The sequence below is a fragment of the Cupressus sempervirens genome, chromosome 2 (assembly GCF_028749045.1).
Source record: "Cupressus sempervirens isolate cs-2001-9-10 chromosome 2, ASM2874904v1, whole genome shotgun sequence".
NCBI classification, from domain to species: Eukaryota; Viridiplantae; Streptophyta; class Pinopsida; order Cupressales; family Cupressaceae; genus Cupressus; species Cupressus sempervirens.
In genome coordinates, this window is record NC_143119.1 from 175,345,392 (window position 1) to 175,365,779 (window position 20,388).

The following is a 20,388-nucleotide window of genomic DNA, read 5'->3' on the forward strand; positions in this document are numbered from 1 at the left end:
CATGAACAATAGTTCATAACAAACTTTTAAGTTTACAATATCTGATAATCAACATTAAATAAATAGAATAATGTCGTACATCATCACTAAGATGAAGATACAAGGCCATATGATATGTTCTAAAACTTGACAGGTTCTCTAAAGTGTATCCAGTCTCCAAAGCCCATGGACGTCATCTACCTGCTAACTAAGACAAGAGTGTGGCCTAGGCACTTTTACCTCGCCAACCACAAGGTGTTTGCTCCACTAGGATTCTTCCTAACATAAAGAATGCCCTAACCCTTGCATGAGAAGCCTAGCTTCCTGAAACAAGATGGATCAAATGGATCTAGTGCAAACATGAAACATAGTATGTGTGACCATGCACCTAGCAGTCTAATCAAGGAATGTGGCAAAGAAAAAAAAGAACACTACACATCTACTCATATGCAATGAAGTAAAAATTGAACATATCTACCCACATTTAAATGTCTTTTAATTAAAGCATATCTACACATATACAAGATAAATTAAGCATAGTTAGATACATATGCTACATGTCAAATCAACATAATTAAATGCAAGCTATAAATGGCTTGGCTAAGCACAAAAATTTGTCAACGTAACTGAAGAGAGAGACAAAGACTTAATGAATCCAATCTTCAGAACTTAATAGGATAAGAGAAGCCAAAACATAATACATCCATCCCACCCTCCCATTTGCCACATTACACCCAATAATAAAGGAGATAAACCTTAGACAATCATATCAACATCAAGGTCTTAACAGTTATCAATAAGCATACTTCAATAAGGATGCAAAGACAGAGTACAAATTTGCACTGAGCTATAATGGCGTGCACTCAATTAATCTACCAAGATACAAAGTTGAAGAACAAGTGGCATTCATTTATAGTTGAAGCTATTCAACCAACTTTAACTAGTTTTACACAATTAGGTATAACATCTACAATTGGATGTACCTTATCAACATTAATCAATAATAACTAATTTTACACAAATAGCTGTAACATTTACTTATGGAATATTTTGAATCAGCATTAACCAGTGTTAAAATGATAACATGATTTTCTTACATTGCAGCTGATGGTACTCAACAATATTAACAAATTCATAAGTACAATATGCACACACGATCACCAACCTAGTATTATAAATTAAAACATGGCTTGAACCTTCAACATTGTGGACACAAGGCTGCAATTTACAACAATTCATTTTGCTCTGTTTCACTTACAGAACTACTAAATCTCAAACCTGTGGTACAATTTCCTAATTGTCCAAGAGTCTTTAAAATTTAGCTGGAGCTTGCCCATATGCTACTTAGAGTAGCTCTCAAACTGATATGAAATAGGTATTAAAGTTCCACTTAATAACATGTTTTAGAAGTTTAAGAAAATGAAATTTGAAAATGAAGTTCAGCCTCTTAGCACACCAGTTAGAGTTCATAGCTAGTACTTGTTGGTGAAAATCTGACATCTAGTCTCCATTAGCTGAATATTGGGTTTTGGCACAATTTAAAAATATATATATATCCAAGTCCCATGCTATGGAAAGAATAGAAACAAAACATTTCATCTACTCTTTTCCTATTACTGAGTATTTCCTCCACAACCACATGACTAAATTCCAAGAAATTGTCGCATAGTAACATGAATAAGTCAATTTATTAGTTGAACAAACCTTATGAAACACCAATAATTATAGCTAGACTAACGACATATAGAATTGATTCACTTAATTTGGGGAACGTTGGCAATTAGTCCAAAAATCCCCCCCTCAACATTACCCGAGGAGATTTGAACTTGTGACCAAGCTCTGATACCACTTGTTACAAGCTAGAGTTGTAATTGCACCAAAAGATCGACTTGTCAATGCCCAATACAACCACTAGACTTATAGAATATAGGAGACAATTAAGCCATGTCATGAATCTCGAAGAGGAACATTGGTGGTTAGTCCAACACTAACCCCCTCTACCTCAATCACACTCTCATCCTATCAATCTTGTATCCACTCAAACACTCACAAAAAAATTGAGTCAATATTTATTAAAGAGATAACTAATTGACATCTTAAGCATCATAATAACAATGTAATAATACATGCATCAATACCACAATGTGTCATCATCATGAAACATAACATATAACATCATCATCTAGAAATTCATTACTTCATCATAAAATAACAATATAAACCTAATCATATTTAACATAGAAAGATATAACCAAAACTTCCAATGCATTTTATCATCCATTTAATCACACTATTAATCACATCATAAAATAGTATTCAACTTAATCATTACTTAAATCCAAGTTAAATCAAGGTTTGATCAATTCAAAATCGACAAGGTTGCCGCATTATCACCACATAGGCAAAAACAATGAAAGTTGCAAGACGGGTCATGACATCCCTCCCCTCTAGGAAGAGACATCGTCCTGATGTCAGTCACAACAAAAATAGCATACACACACCCTAGAACTAAGATATGACTAAAACAAAACAAGTTATACAAAAAGAGGGGAAAGGATTTTTGTAAATCCTATACATCCTACTAAGTGTCACTATCCACACCAAATTGGTCCCATTGGATCCTATACTAGTGGATGTCCCTATCTTGTACCCTGATGGTATGTTTCTCAATGAGTCAGATAGGCTGCACTACCATCTCCCCTAGATCCTGTACTTGCAACACATGTCAGTCAAGCACATGCGATATCTCAAGATCATATAGCTTAAGCAAAGAAACATGGAAGACATCATGAATGTGGGCTAAAGCAGGCAGTAGAGCAAGTCAATAAGTAGCTAGGTTGATGAATAGGCCAACAAATCTTGATGCAATCTTTGAGCTCTTTCCAAATGAGATTGAACTCTTATGCGGTCTAACTCTCAGAAACACCTTATTCCCAATATACAACTAATGGAAAGTACACGTTTCTTGTCAACATAACTCTTCTATTGATCTACTACCTCTTTTAGCTAACTGTGGATTAAGATCACTTTCTCTTCCTTCTCTTTTAGCATCTCAAGGCCCACAATAACCCTTTCCTCAACTCTATCCCAACTGATAAGAGCTTGACACTTTCATTTGTAAAGAGCCTCAAATGGAGCCATACCCAAAGAAGAATGATAGGAATTGTTATAGGCAAACTCCGCCTATGGAAGATACTCCTCCCATTTGTATTGTTGGTCCATGTAGTACATGCGCAGCAAATATTCAAGCACCTAATTCACCCTCTTGGTTTGCCCATCAGTCTCAAGGTAGTAAGTTGTGTTGAAATTCAAGCGTGTACCCAAAGTGGAGTTCAGGGTTTTCAAAAACCTAGAAGTCATTTTGGTATCCCTATCAGAGATGATGGTTTCTGGAATACCATGCAATCAAAATATCTCTTGGACAAACTTTCTTGCTAAAACTAGAGATCTGTCTTTTAGACTACTAGGAACAAAGTGGGAAACTTTAGTTAATTTGTCGACTATGACCAAGATGGCATCATGCTTATGTCAAGTCATGGGTCAAACTTGTACAAAGTCCATGCTAATAACTCGCCATTTATACTATGGAATCTCATGTGGGTATAGAAGACCAGTCGGATGGACATCCTCAACCTTGAAATGTTCACATTCCAAACACTAGGCAACATACTCTATCACATATCATTTGAGTCCCAGCCAAAAGTATAAATTTCTCAAATAAGTCATCATCTTGTTTACCCCAAGGTGCCTTGAATATGGAGTGCAATGCATCTCCTCAAGAATAACTTTCTACAACCCTTCAAGATTGGGAACATAAATCCTGTTCTGGTACTTAAGCATGCCATCATCATCAAAAGAGTAAGGCATCAGTGTCCAAAACTGACTTCACCCATTCATAATGGGTATCTCCAAAAAGGTACTGAAGAATATACTCTCTCATATGATTTTAAGATGAAGTGATCGTGGTAATGTCTCTTCTGTGACTGAGTGCATCGACTACCCTATTCTCTTTTTCTTTAATATACTTTATGCCAAAATTGTACTCACTTAGGAATTCAAGCCACCACCTCTGTCTAGCATTTATATTAGGTTGAGTGAAAATATATCTCAACCCCATGTGATCAATCTTACACTCAAATGGCTTTCCCAATAAGTAATGTTGCCACATCTGTAAAGCATGTACCATCGCAGCCAATTCTAAATCATGAGGAGCATAATTTACTTCATGCAATTTGAGCTTCTTGGACTTGTAGGCAACAAGCTTACCATCCTACATTAATACACACCCAAGCCCATCTCCGAAAGCATCTGTTGTGACAAAAAAATGTCCATTAGGATTTGGTATAACCAAAATAGGGGTGGTAATAAGCCTTTTCTTAAGCAATTGAAAGGCTTTCTCATGTGCTTCTATCCACTCAAATCTTTTACCCTTGCGCTGAAGAGATGTGATCAATGCTGGTATGCTAGAAAATCCTCAACAAATTTCTTGTAATACCCAAAAAGACCCATAAAACTCCTAACTTCAATTACGTTCTGCGGAGTTGGCCATTCAAGGCTAGCTTTAATCTTTGCAAGGTCCACTACTATGCCATCAGCTAATAAAATGTGCCCCGGGTAGTGGGTCTCTTTCTGACAAAATGAGCGCTTGGAGAGTTTACCATACAACTTTCTCTCTCTTTGACATTGTAGAACTATGCGCAAGTGCTCTTCATGCTCTTCTAAATTTTTGGAGTATATTAATATATCATCAATAAATATCTCCATGGATTTGTCAAGACAATCTCTAAATACATTGTTGATTAGGTTCATGAAAGCAGCAAGTGTGTTTGTCAATCCAAAAGGTAAGACTACAAACTCATAATGCCCATACCTTGATCTAAAAGTTGTCTTAGGTATGTCTTCCTCCCAAATTTGAAGTTGGTGATATCCGGATCTAAAATCAAATTTTGAGAATATGGTAGCTCCCTTCATTTGATCAAAAAGTTCATCAATTCTTGGGAGAGGACACTAATTCTTTATGGTCACCTTGTTTAGCATGAGATAATCAATGCACAACCTTAAGGTACCGTCTTTCTTCTTGATGAAGATTACAGGAGCTCCCCACAATGATACACTAGGTAAAATGAAACCTTTATCCAAGAGTTCATGCAGCTAAGTGTTCAACTCATACATATCTGTGGAAGTCATGTGGTAGGGAACCTTTGATTGTGGTTCTACTCCTGGCACAAGATCTATGGAGAAATCAAACTCCCTCTTAGGGGATAGTTCGAGAAAATCATCCAAAAACACATATCTAAATTCTTACACGATAGGATGATCCTCTAAATGAGGTGGAATCTCTTCCAAATTCTTGACATGGGCAACATATAACTAGCAACCCTTCCTCTTTTCTTTCTTCAATTGCATTGTTGAAATTTGTCTCAATTCAAATGATTGCTTGACACCATTTACAATCACTAAGTGACCTATGTCATTAAGGCATTCAATCACCTTATCTTAATAGTTTACTAAAGCTTTATGCTCACTTAACCAATTGATACTTAGGATGACATCGTATGAGCCTAAAGGTGCTACATATAGGTTGACCTCTATTCAAAAGCTAGGGAATTCCAACTCACTACAAAATAAGCATTGCTCTACCCTGTGTTCAGCCCTATTACCATACTCTACAATCTAAGGTTCAGCCATAAAACCAACTCTAACATTTATCTTAGCAACTATCTTAGGATCTACAAAGCATTCAATAGCACCAGTATCTATAATAATAGAAACAAGATAACCAAAAAGTGTACTAGTCATTTGTATAGGAGTGGCCTGATAATCAACCTATCTATGATCAACTGCAACATGAATGTGGTGACGTGGTGGAATGTCCTTCCTGTCAGATCATTGTGGATGCTTAGTGGCAAAATGGTTACCACCACATACAAAGCATCATATCCTAGGACCGCTCCTGTCATCATTCTTGTTCTGATCACCTCTATTGTTTCCATTTATTCCATTTCCATTTTTGTTATTTTGGTTCTTCTTGTTGTTCCAATTTCCCTTGTTCTTGTTCTTGTCAGAATTTGTCTGATCCTTATCCTTCATGTTTCTAATTTGTTGTTTCTTCCCATTTTCCTTTTGTCTATCATCCTAATGACCCATATTTTCCTAATATGGCATATTATCCTAGAACTTTCTTTTATAGTTTTGGTTGGAAGATTTAGATGAGGAAAAATCCTTCAGTCTCTATTCCTACTTAAGGGCCTTACGCAATACAAAATTCATGGTCTTAGGCTCCTTCATTTCAACCTCACTATAAATCTTAGGTTTCAAACCCATAGAAAACTTTCAGGTTCTAAATAGCTAATCATGCTAATACAATGGAACATACTTCATCAAGTGACAAAAACACTCATGATATTGATTAATGTTCATTTCCCCCTGAACTAGCATGTAGAAATCTAGTGATTTCTTGTCATAGAATAGCTAAGGTAACCATCTTTTGCAAAAAAGCTTTAAAAATTCTTCCCAAGTTACCTCTCCATGCTGAAATTATTTTTCAGCCATTACATTTTCCCACCAAGTAGTTGCCTTGCCCATCAGCTGAAATGTGGCCCAAACTGCTCTAGATTTCCCTATATTATTTCGTACTAGGAGATACTTCTCCATGTTGGTAATACATACCTCAATATCTTCCCTAGAAGCTCTACCATGAAATGAGGGTGGTGTAACTTTCTTGAGATATTTTCTCAAGTTATTGTTATCTGTACCCTTTCAGTATTAATGAGAGAAACTCGATGGTCAGCTTCTGCCTTATGCTCTACCTTGGATCTTCTAAGAGCCTTAGCCAATTGCTCATCCTCACATTTCTTCCTTAGTTCCTCTTCTTTCTTACACAAGGCTTCTGAGTGTTGATCTTCATCATGCTTCCTTGCATCTTCTTCAACTTGTCTAGCCTGAGTTTCATGCTCTAGGTTATCCATCTTTTGGCCTTGTTCCTATAACAAAGCTCCCTATTGGTTCAATAGTGTTAATATCTGATCTAACCTCTCATTAGGTTTCTTGTCGCATGTACCACTAATGGACCCACCTCTATAGTTAGCTCTTATGGCCACGATGATAACTCAAACACCTAAACACACATAGGGCACAAATTAGCACAATAGCCCAAATCCCTAGGGTTTAAACTAGTCTCTAATACCATATGTAAGAACCAAGTCCTAAAAAAGAAATGTCACATCACACATCAAAGAAACATGTAGAAAAGAAACCAATCACAATAAATGTTGAAAAGTCAAATCTCATTCATTATTCATAGCTTAATAAATGATACACTAAGTTTACTAACAAATTTAGCATAACATTAAATTGTTGGTTCTATTGCAAGAATATTACATCATTTGAACTATGGATACATTGTATATACATCACTTTGACCATCATGTACATGAACAATAGTTCAAAACCAACTTTTTAGTTTGCAACATCTAATATTAGCATGTTACATCAATAGTATAATATCACACATCATCGCTAAGATGAAGATACAAGGCCATATAAGAGGTTCTGAAACTTGACAAGTTCTTTGAAGTGTATCCAGTCTCCAAAGCCCATGAACATCATTCAACTACTAACTAAGATGGGAGTGTGGCCCAGGCACTTTTACCTCACCAACCACAAAGTGTTTATTCCCCTGGGATTCTTCCTGACATGAAGAATACCCCAACCCTGGCATGAGAAGCCTTGCTTCCCAGAACAAGATGGATCAAATGGATCTGGTGTAGCTGTGAAACATACTACATGCAACCATGTGCCTAGCAGCCTAATCACAGAATGTGGCAGGGAAAAGAAAAGAACACTACGCATCTACTCATATGCAGTGAAAGAAAAACTGAACATATCTACCCACATGTACATTTCTTTTAATTAAAGCATATCTACACATATGCAAGAGAAATGGAGCATAGTCAAACACATATGCTACATGTCAAAATCAACATAATTAAATGCAAGTAATAAATGGCTTGGCCAAGCACAAAAATTCATCAGTGTAACTAAAGAGAGAGACAAAAACATAATCAATCGAATCTTCATTACCTGATAGGCTGAGAGAAGCAAAAACATAATGCATCCATCCCACCTTCCCACTTGCCACATTACACCCAACCATAAAGGAGATAAACCTCAGACAATCATAACAACATCAAGGTCTTAACAGTTATCAATGAGTTGACTTCAATAAGGATGCAAAGACGAAGTACAAATTTGCATTTAGCTATAACATCATGCACTCAATTAATCTACCAAGATACAAAATTGAAGCACAAGTGGCATTCATTTATAGCTAAAGGTATTCAACCAACTTTAATTAGTTTTACACAATCAGGAATAACATCTACAATTTGATGTACTCAATCAACATTAACCAATATTAACTAATCTTACACTAATGATTATAACATTTACTTGTTGAATATTTCGAATTAGCATTAACCAGTGTTAAATGACAACACAATTTTCTTACATTACAACTGATGGTACTCAACAACATTAACAAATTCATAAGTACAATATGCACACAAGATCACCAGCCTAGTATTACAAATTAAAACGGAGCAAGTGAACCTTCAACATTATGGACACAAGGTTGCAGTTTACAACTGTTCATTTTACTCTATTCCATTTACAAAACTTCTAAATCTCATACCTATGGTACGATTTCCTAACTATCCAAGAGTCTTTAAAACTTAACTGGAGCTTGCCCGGATGCTACTTAGCGTAGCTTTCAAACTAATATGAAATAGGTATTAAAGTTCCACTTATTAACATGTTTTAGAAGTTTAAGAAAATGAAATTTGAACATGAAGTTCAGCCTCTTAGCACACCGGTTAAATCTGAGTTCATAGCTAGTACTTATCGGTGAAAATTTGACATCTAGTCTCCATCAGTTGAGTATTGGGGTTTGGCACAATTTTCAGAACAAAAACTATCCAAGTCCCATGCTATGGAAAGAATAGAAAGAAAACATTTAATCTACTCTTTTCCTATCATTGAGTATTGCTTCCACAGCCACATGACTAAATTCCAAGAAATTGTCGCTTATTAACATGAATAAGTTGATTTATTAGTTGAGCAAACCTTAAGCAATGCCAATAATTATAGCCAGACTAATGACAGACAAAATTGATTCACTTAATTTGGGAAGAGCATTGATTAAATTAACAAAGGGTAATGTCTACAGTCACTAAGTTCTTATAGTCACGTCAAGTATAGGGGTTTTAGAAGAGCTATTTTCCAGCTACGTCTGATATCATGTATATTAACTAGTCTATACTGGAAAATTGTTTTGATATTCATCAACAAACAGAAAAAGTGTTTTCCCTCTCTTCAGTTACTCTTGTTGAGATCAATTTTCTTTTCTAACGGTTTTAGCTAGAAATCCCCAAAAATGGACTCTCGATGCAAGGAGATTGTTCTTTAGTATCAACCCATACCCTTTCCCAAACTCCAGCCACCAATGATCATTTCTAACTATAGACCCACTCTTTTATTTTTATTTTCTTCCCTTAGTCTCCCATTGCTGTCATCTTTTCCTCTAACTCTCGCTTCCCCCTCTTTAATAATTTTGGCTATGTATTTAATAATTATCCCCTCCACTTCCCTGGCATAACTGTTTTTAAAACACCTTAAATTCTCTGTCCATCCTTCTTCCCTATCTATTAGTTGTACTCAATGCCGTTCAGGTAAAACAATCAATGAAAGAATCCTTTATATATATATAGCAGCATAAAAAGAAAATACCACTGTCTTGTTAAAATTTATGAACAAACAATCAAGTAAAATATGTTTTGTTTGATCTCTATATGTTTGTACCTTTGCATAGTTTAATTATTGAACATCATATCTCAACAATAGGACATCTTAAAAACTCTATTCTAATATATACCTTTCATAAACAATTAGTTAGAATTACTTCCATTTGATCTTATCATAAACAAACTTTTAAACAAATAGCATGTCACAATAAATCAAACCATCATAAAAAAAAACTAAGTGTATATGTGTGTGTGGCTGTGAGACCATTTGATGCATCCCCATTCGAGAGGCTAACTCTCTCTACCTCAACCACACTCTCGTCCTGTCGATCTTGTATCCACTCAAACACTCGCAAACAAAATTGAGTCAATATACATTAAAAAGATAACTAATCGACATCTTAAGCATCATAATAACAATGTAATAATACATGCATCAATACCGCAATGCATCATCATCATGAAACATAACTTATAAGATCATCATCTAGAAATCCATTACTTCATCATAAAATAACGTTATAAGCCTAATCATATTTAACATAGAAAGATATAACCAAAACTTCCAATGCATTAATCATCCATTTAATCACACTATTGATCACATCATAAAATAGTAGTCAACTTAATCATTACTTAAATCTAAGTTAAATCAAGGTTTGACCAAGTCAAAATCAACAAGGTTGCCACATGATCGCCACATAGCCAAAAACAATGAAAGTCACAAGATGGGTTGTGACATGTAGGGAGTGATGCAGTACCATCAATAGGTGAATTAAAACCTATTGACAATGCTAGTTAGTAAGTGTTGATTTTATTGGTTGTCATGTTAAAGCTACTATATCTTATAATTAGTTTGCAGTGCTTCAGACACATATAGCATCCCTTAACTTTGCACAACAAATAGGGATCCAGTTTGCAGCACTCAAAAGCTTTTATCTCATGGTAGTAGAGAGAGAATGAATTTTGTCCAAATTTTTGGATTGAGGCTACTGATAATATATAGATTTCAATAATGTTCAGGAAATAAATTTTGGAAGCAGGATATATGGAATATAGAGACTCACACAAGCAAGGAAGATTCAGACATAAAGTTTGGATTTGGATAATTCAGTAGTGGAAATTCTGGTTTTTGCATGTGGATGAACAAGAATTTGAGGGTATAGTTATTTTCCTTGACTTGTCCATCAAAATTATTTATATTCTACTTGTTGGCAAACTATTCTACAAGATGATGAGAGAATGGATCATAAACAATAGCTAGAATTGAAGGGAGTGAAGATTATGGGTAGAGGACGAAAGGTGAGGGCATATATATATATATATATATATATATATATATTTGCATTGTGTATGTACATGTTTACATGTCATGTGGCTTAGGTTCAGAAGATATTGTAAATAAATATGGTGTGTTCCAAGGGGATGCATTTGTGTTGCAACTTAGTGCTAACAAGAAGTTATCCCAAACAGATTGGTGCCACGAATTGCATTGCTCAAATGCGACAAGAGATATTATGTTCTTAGGGTGTAATTGATGGTGTTTTCACACAGATTTTGTGTGGTGTCAAGGGGTACAATTTAGGGTTTGAATTATAAAATATACACCAAATATGGGAGAGCTCTGTGGCATTGGTAAGCATTACTAACTATTTTTTAGGTTGTGCTTGTTCTAAGTTGGGTGCTTTATGATTTCCCATTTGAAGGTTTGTTTCCAATTTTGCCTATAAATTTTCTGCATATTGGTTTTTATTAGGAAAGGTTTATATCTGAAATGAGTTGCTTAACATCAAAGCTTGACAATGAATATGTTGTCTTATGGTGGCTAGAGCTAGTGTAGTAGCTACCAAAGATAGAAATAGTAATAATCCTATTTTTTCATTCTTCACTTGATATTTTGTGACACTTGAGCACTTTAGGCCTATCATGAAGATAAATAAAAAATTTAACCGAACCCATTTGTCAAAGAAGAATTTTGTCTTGCGCCTCTTCTTTTGTGGCACATTTAACAAGTAGATATAAGATAAATATAATTGTGATAATCATCATAATCAAAGATGTAGCGCACTGCCTGTAAAGATAAACAAACAAATTAAGTAAATAAGATATTAAAAAAAATCTCTTGTTAGAGCTGAGAAGAATCATATTACATCCAACAAAATGAAACACATGATTCAACTATCAATTCCAGCACTAAGTAATTAATTTAAATCACCTTGTTCCTAGATCTAAAAGAAACACTAATGCATTAAATTTCTTAAAAGGCTCAATTCACGGTGAAGCTGGCTAGGGCTTCGCCGGGGGCATAAATTATGTTGTTGGTAAATTGTTCCATAAATAGAAGCCATGCAAACTCGAAAAGGAAATCTCTGGTCTGAGCAAATCGGTGCAAGTGTCATCCGGTCCTGTTGAAGTTGTGCAATTCGAGACCGAAGGCTTGGCATTCCGCTGGGCCCCTCCGCCAAAGGCTGTATAAACGACTCTCTGCATAATATTTAGGTCAACAATGTGAATCAAACCTTTTCTTATTAGCTAGGAAAAGCATTGAAGTGGAGTAGATCACGTCTCCAAACTGAATGAGAACCCAAAACTTAGAATAATGGCCTATCATTGGACCAGACGAAAGCACATTAATATTTTATCATTTTTTTGGTAATAATATTGATTTTCTTCATTGCCTTTTTGGTTTTTAGCTAGAATCATGAGAAATATTATTACTTAAATTTGGAAAATATGATTAAAATAAAAGATCTTAAGAAATCAAAAGTATATCTAAACATTTAAAAGTTTAATTGATCTATTTAAATTTATATTGGCATTAAATGATTTCATTAATTACAATTAATAATAATAATGTGCTCACTTAATAAAATTAGATGCTCACTTAAATAAATATTGATATCTTAGTGTACAAATACTATTCTAGGTGTACAATTATTGGGGTAGCAATGTCTATGTATAGAGTAAATTATATTAATAAGATGTCTTATCACAAATATAAAAGGTGAATACTAATAAATGGCTTGTGTTTTCTCATGGAACTCTAAGATTGTTAAAAACTTTTAGTGTTCAACTATTGGTCCTTTGTGTTAGATATACATTGTATTTTATATAATAAAGTCTTATTTTTATGACAACAATTAAATTTTTGTGTTCAAGTATTTGTCCTTTTGTATTTAATATAAAATTCATATATAGCAAATATTTATGATCAGTTATAATTATTTGATTGTGCTTTTGGATGTGATTGTGTGTGGTTTTTTAACATCGACGTTTCGGATCACACTATGTAAGATGTGATAATAATTATTTGGTTCATGGAAGTTACATATATGTTACATTTTATATAGTTATACAATATTTTATTAACAAAAAATGATATTTTTGAATTTAACTATTAGAGAGTTTTAGATTAAGCTTTGGTCGAATGTTTAAAAGAGACACATTTCACTAGGTGCATTATTTTAACAAGTTGTGTGATGAATTTCACCTTCAACCTTAGTTGTAGGTGGTTCAATGTCCACCTTACATGTCTATAAACAAATGAAGAATTTATTATATCCCATGCAACGGCCACAAGTTGCACGACTACTGGTCCCTCACCCTTATTTTATAAAAAAATATAACAAGCGCCGGTAATCCTTAAAAACCCGGCCGGCAACTGTTTCCTTCGTGTGTTTTCCCTTACGGTCTTATGAAACAGCAATGCCATTGAAGTTAACACTTTCGTGTCCCAAGTTTCTAACTTGCTCGAGCCGAAAAACCACCTGTCTCATGTCAGGTCTGTCGTCCCCCTCAGTTGCCAGGCACTCGTACGCCAGCTCAGCAACCGCGTTCACCATTCCCTTCACCTCGTAATTCATTTCAATGTCCAGATCAGGATCCACCAGCTCATGCAACGCCCCCACTTGAATCTTTGCCACCGCCAAATGAGCCAGGCTGATTTCTCGTCTATTCCGACTCACATCCACTGCCAACTGAGCAGAAATGATCTCCATCAAAACCACCCCGAAGCTGTACACGTCGGATTTCTCCGTCAGCTGAAACGACTGATGGTACTCCGGATCAACGTATCCCGGCGTCCCATGTGGCGCTGTGGTGACGTGGCTGACGTTTGCAGACGCCAGCTTGGACAGACCGAAATCTGCGACCTTGGCTTTGAAATTCTCGTCAAGGAGAATGTTAGCGGATTTGATGTCTCGGTGAAAGATTGGCGGGTCGAAGCGGTGGAGAAAGGCCAAGGCTTGAGCGGTTTCAACGGCGATGTTTAAGCGGGTTCCCCAACTTAAGCCACCCGGGCGCTTCCTTTCCCCGTGAAGATGATCCGCCAGGGTCCCATTCGGGATATATTCGTAGACCAGCAATAAATCTCGACTGTTTGGACAGGTACAGCCGAACAGCCTCACGAGATTTTGGTGATGGAGTGAAGAGAGGATCTCAATTTCATTAAGGAACTGCTCGACCCTTCTGGTGTTGTCCTGGTAAAGTCTCTTTACTGCTACTGTTCGCCCGTCTTTCAGGCAGCCCAGGTAAACTGATCCGCAGCCTCCGTTTCCCAGCTGGTTTTCCTCGCTGAAGAAACGTGTGGCTTCTTCAAGTTCGTTGTAGGAGAAAATTGGGAGAATCCCTATCTTCCGCCCCGCTTCTGAGCTGTGACCTCTTTCCCTGCAGAATCCATGGTATTCCGTGTTCCGCTTTTGCTTTGATCTCAGATACAATAGTACTATCGTTATTATTGCTACAATCGCTCCCACAACTCCAATGCTACCACCTGCAATGAACGGAGAATGTGATCTTAATGCGAGCAAAGTGGAAAAAAGTTATGGTCGAATGCTATTAGACTTCTGCAATCTATGTAAATATTCATCTGTTGTTATTGGATTTGATTGTCTGATATTTTGTATCAGTGCATTAAATCATACTTCTCCACTATCATTAGGATGAATGAAATCCTAATGAAATGATAAGCAGAATGGATTAGAATCTTGACCAATATAATCTGAGTTACAGTTCTTGATCTATCATCAAGATGAAGAATTGATTAGAATCATGAAGAAAATGCTAAGAAGAATTGACTGGACTTGTCATAAATGCAATCCTAATCACACCCTTTTTTGATCTATCATCAGGATCAAAGAAAATTTTAGGAACAATTGATTGGAACCTGTTGGGTGATGCGACGCGCTCCCCTGCCTACAGGTGGTTAATTATGTGGTGTTCCATGTTCACTAACAGTCATGGCGATTGGTGCAACGGCAAATGAGCCCTACAATTGGTATCAGAGCCTGGTTTTGGCCTGGTCACGGGTTCAAATCTCCCCAGTGCTCCCCTGCCCACAGGTGGTTAATTATGTGGCGTTCCATGTTCATTAACAGTCATAGCTTTTGGTGCAACGGCAAATGGACCCTACAGAACCGTGATCAGTACAATTTGCCCACACAAAAGGATTTATATATTCAGAAGAAAATTTTGATGCACGAGTGTGGTACAGTCTGTTCACAGGTTGAAACAGGGGCAGAGGAGAAAAAAACAGAGAAGCCTATTAAGCTGTTTAAAAATTCAAAGTTTTGCAATGATGAACAGGCAAAGAGTTATGGCTTTCCGAACCAGAAGAATCGGGATGAATACAATTATTTATATATATATAGAACAAAATTTTGATGTTCGAGTGTTGAAGACTATCTGTTCACAGTGAGATACAGGGGCAGAGAAAATCAAAAGGAAAAACAGAGGAGCCTTACATAATGCACCCAACCAAAAAGAAAAAAGATTAAACCTGGCAAACTGCTTCTCTTTCACTCGACTGCAAAATCTACATTTTAATTCTACAACATCAACAAGAGAAAAACAGGGTTTGGAGCATGGAGGGTTTAACGCTGCTATGGATTTTGATCGAACTTTGTCAGAAATTGTTGATTGAAGATGTTTCACATCAATTTGGTATCTACATGATTCAACTTCTTTGTCATTTAGAGACAAGGAGTGAAAGTGTATAACATGAACAGGTTTACTGGATTAATATGTAGAATTCATGAAATTTATGTCCAAATCCAAGCCGAAATGGACCTGCCAAGTCCAATCTGAACAATGTAAACTGATTTAAAACGTGTTAAAAGGATTGATGAACTAATATACTATGCTAGAATGTATAATCGAATATTGTCAGTACACAATTACTAAAAATGAAAATCTCTCACCTATTATTGCGCCGGGACTGATGGATTTTCTCATCGTACGGTGATATGCATGACCCATTCCAGTACCTGCTCACAACGCAAAAAAATAGTAAATAACATCTTCAACGACTAGAAGAAATGAATAGGCAACTTTTATCTGACAAATCAATGGTCAAGATGCAAGGGAATGTTATTGGTATGGTCGTGGTGCAAAATGTTATTTTATGTATCTGAGATTTAACTTGACAAAATTTAATTCTATTTGAACTAGGCTTGTTACAAAATGTTATTATGCCCATGAAGGTGTACAATTACAATGGAGGTTAGCAAGAATCTAGGAAAGAAAATAAAAAATGAAGAATAAACATTAAAATGGAAAATGCAGTTTGAAAGATCCTTGTCGACCAACTCCCCTTTTTTATTTAGTCTGGATTGCACTCTATATAACAGCTCAGACCCCGCTGAAAATAGGTGGAAGAGATTGATGGAAAGAAAGCTCTCATAACTAAGTTTACATATTCTTTTTCTAAATATAAGTATGGCAGTTTTATTTATGGGTGATTTAGCTTACTCATCACAGGACAGCAATACCTGTGAACAAAATCGCCTTCAGTAAACTTGCTGGACCGCCCAAATCAATTCAATCCAGATTGAACTCCCTTCCGATCTTCCAATGAAGAAAGGCAGATGGAATAACTATAAAGGCCCTTTTCTTTAGTAAGTTATAAGATTCCTTGTTCTAAATCAGGAGCTGCCCAGAATGGTACTACAGTGAAGCCCAGAAAGTCATTACCATGGTACAAAAGCTACAAGATCTAAAACGGTTCGGACTGGCTTCTAAGTTTGTTAAGTAGAAAGTGGCTTTGATAGGAGAGCAAAAAGTTCATGATGTATGTGGAACTAGCACTTTGAATACCATATGATAATTTAAATTCAATTTTAACCTGCAATGCCCAGAATGTATCTACATACACTAAATGAAACCTAACAAGAGATAAATTTAACATACCGTCAGAGCAATTAAAAAGATGTGTCTTCCCATTTGGGCAGTAGCAGCAGAAAGTTTCGGTAAAAGGATAATAACCACATATCCCATTTGTTGCCTCGCAGCCGCCACACTCTGGAAATATGATCTTAGGATCCTCCCATTCCACCTGGAATCCTTTCCGTAAAAGCTGTAAAAAATCTGAACCGCGTTTAGGCAGCGTTTTAGGCTTTTCCAAAACCGGGACTGGATATATTTCGGTGCAAGGCCCAGGTTTTTCTACTCCAGACCCCAAATACCATCCCTTAAATTCACCGCTGCCATTGCACTTGAGCTCAACAATTTCCTTGGGGGGATTCCTCCCGCAGTCTCGAAGCTCAGTAACATTAAAATTCTGGCGCGAAACGAGAAAATGAGAATTGTTGAGATCGTCATAGACATCCGGGTCCAAACCGCAGGGTTGAAAAAGCTTCTGGTTAACAATGGTGATCCTTCTCTGAGAGATGAGAGAAGCATTAAGAATCCTGTAGTCATTTCTGTGAACATGCAACTGAGGGTTTCCTTCACATTCCACTTGAAAGCCGAGAAGACCGCAACCCTGGTTAAGAATCCCAAAAGGGTATGACATATTTATACCCGCGCATTCAAAATTAGGGCCGGGACATTTTCCGTAAGAAGCCGCGAGGCAGGCTGTGAACTGCAGGAAAATAGCGCAGGGCGTAAAGAACCTCATGCCGAAGAAGGTTGAAACAAGAAAAGCGGAGTAATAACAGTGATGCAGGAGCATCTTGCATCCAAAATAAAGGGGAGACATGTTGAATGAAAAAAAAATAAAAATAAAAATAAATTAAATTTTGGAGCAGAGAGACAAAAATTAAAGGAGAAATAATAATATTAAAAAAAAAAGAGAAAAAGAAGAAAAGAAAGGAAAAGATGATTTCTATTTTCGAGGTGTATAGGTGGCATAATAGAAAAAAAATAAAAATAAATGGTTGTCATTTCATTTATCGAGGTGTGTGGGTAGAATTTTAAAAAGTTATGAATATTGTAAAAAGTTGTGAATATTGTAAAAAGTTGTGGATATTGTGTAGGTGGAATTCTAGAAGGTTGTGGATAAGTCATGCATTAGGTGGTAAGTGCCTATTTAAGCAAGGGATATGAGCATTTCTAATCAAGTTTGAGAAGTAAAAGGTAGAAAGCGTGAAAACTTCAAAGTGTGAAAGCTTTAAAAGTGTAACTCTTCAAGTAGAAATTCTTGGTGAAGCTTAGTGTGAAGACTCTTATTTGGAATTTCTCTTATGTTAAAGAATTTATAAACTTCTTTTTGAAGAAGTCATATCTATGATATCATATTGTGGGTGTTGTAAGAATTTTCAAGTATAATAAAATTGCTTGTGAAGCATTTTTTTTTTTTTCTCTTCGTATCCATATTGTTGCACTCTTGGTTATGAGTTGATAGGGTGGTGTGGCCCTCCATCAAACAGCGATAAACATGAATTTGCACCCACCAGATAATGCCCGGTGCTGAAACATTTGCATATAATGAAAGGTACTTTTCGCGTGGGAAAACTTGACTTGTACTCTCTCATCAATCGATCAAATTCATTTAAGCCACTAATTGAAGGTTATATAATCTGTTGAAAAGCGAAACCGTAATGGGTTAATCTTAGTAACTGATCTCGAATCTTGATCTATTGGCCATCGCTAAGGTGGTTCATTTTGACTGGTACTGATCATTCTTGTTTGAACGCAAGAAGAAAAGGAATTCTGGATTGACGTATCTGATTGTTGACTTGGGCACTGAATCGTTCCAGGCGTGCCCTAATTCTTGAATCGCCTTGACTTGGACGAAAAAATAAGATAAGATATGTTGGATCGCATTGAATTTAGAGTCCTCCGATTTGACGTTTACAGCAAAGTATGGAATGTAATAATACATTTTGAGGGGGAAACAAAAGTCTAGTCGGAAAAAGACTGGCTTCTCTTTATTCTTTGAAGAGTTTATTGAATAATTTATATTAACTTGCCGATACAAGATATAGTGGAAATCTAGCACCATTTATTCTCCTTTCTCTTTCATGAACTTATTGAATTAATGATTTATATTAATTTGCGGATACAAGATTTAGTGGTAAGTAGTTGACCTATATTTTATATTAAAAATAATGCGCAATTTGTACTATTAAGCCATCTGTGGACATATGCAAAAGAAAAAAGCAAATGGAGACAAAGTAATCTTTGAAAGAGTAGATGAAGACAATGAAAGAGGACAAAAGTAGTGGAATTCAATGAGGGGTGACTACTCATAGGAAGGCGAGAGGTACCCAATCGTCCTTTTAACTGAGTTGAAACTCGTCGATTCGATGGGATAAGGTAATAATGAGTCTACTTAGGTGTGCAAGTTTTTGTTGTTAAACGTTAGTCTAGGTCTGTAATAAAATGATTTTAAAAAAATGAATCTATATTTTTAAAAAAAGTGATTGAGATTTGTAAGTAAAATTGTTGAGTGGTTTTATTATTGAACTTGGGAGTGAAGATGTAGGTATTGAATCATGAAAAGGTATTTTTTACTCTAAAATGTTTGTAAATTATTATTAATAATGATAAATTTTAAAGAATTATTGAAATATTTAATCATGTGGAGAGATTATTTATATAAGTAAAAGATTAAAAAAGAAATAAACAAAATAATAATACGGGCATGTTTCTATTTCAAATTATAATCTATGAAGAAGACAAGTATGATCTTAATAGTTGCAACATTCTATTTTTTTTATAGAGAAGAATGATCTAAGAGTTGCATCTTTCCATTTAGTTAATAATTGCAACTTTCTAATTTTCTTAAATAAATATACTTTTTAATATTTTCAACATTCAATTTTTTTTTCCTATTGTTACCATTGTTTATAAGCAATGTAAATATCTATCTAAACTCAGTTTTGTTATCATTATAGATTTTTTATCTCATTAAAAGAAATGACTCTAATCTTTGGTGGAAACCTAACCTTCCTCATAGTCTAGTGCCATAGATTGCTTGTTCATGTACATCACAAATAAATGAAAAGTTCAAATACAGATCGTGGCTAAGCAACGAAGTAGTAGATTACATTGATATAATGTTATAAAGTCAAAGACAACAATAGACTATTACCTACATTGTAAATTAATATTGTATAATATATTTTAGTTTCAAATATAGACTTAGTATTACATAATACAATACATGTATTTTCTATTGTGGTGTACTTATCTATTTTAATATATCTAAATAGATCATGCCCAAATATTTCTTTCTCAAGCTTCTTATTATTTTTCTATGTGCACATTTTTCTTAAATAAACACCTAAGAAGGATATATCTTAGTATAATTTATCTAGACATATCAAAATAGATGTATCATCTCTAGTTTAAGTTATATACAATAGAAATATCTATTGACCATTCAAAA

At 35.4% G+C, this 20,388-nt stretch overlaps 1 protein-coding gene across 1 annotated transcript; it reads right to left on the minus strand.

Moving 5' to 3' along the window:
• Window positions 1-13,238: 13,238 nt before the first annotated feature.
• Window positions 13,239-17,763, minus strand: LOC149571636 (LEAF RUST 10 DISEASE-RESISTANCE LOCUS RECEPTOR-LIKE PROTEIN KINASE-like 1.2). The gene is made up of 3 exons (XM_089813094.1): window positions 16,965-17,763; window positions 15,977-16,042; window positions 13,239-14,550 (listed from the first exon to the last, which is right to left on the minus strand). Exons 1-3 carry the CDS (start codon window positions 17,752-17,754, stop codon window positions 13,472-13,474), a joined length of 1,935 nt encoding a protein of 644 aa, XP_089669220.1. The 5' UTR covers window positions 17,755-17,763; the 3' UTR covers window positions 13,239-13,471.
• Between the last annotated feature and the right edge of the window lie 2,625 nt (window positions 17,764-20,388).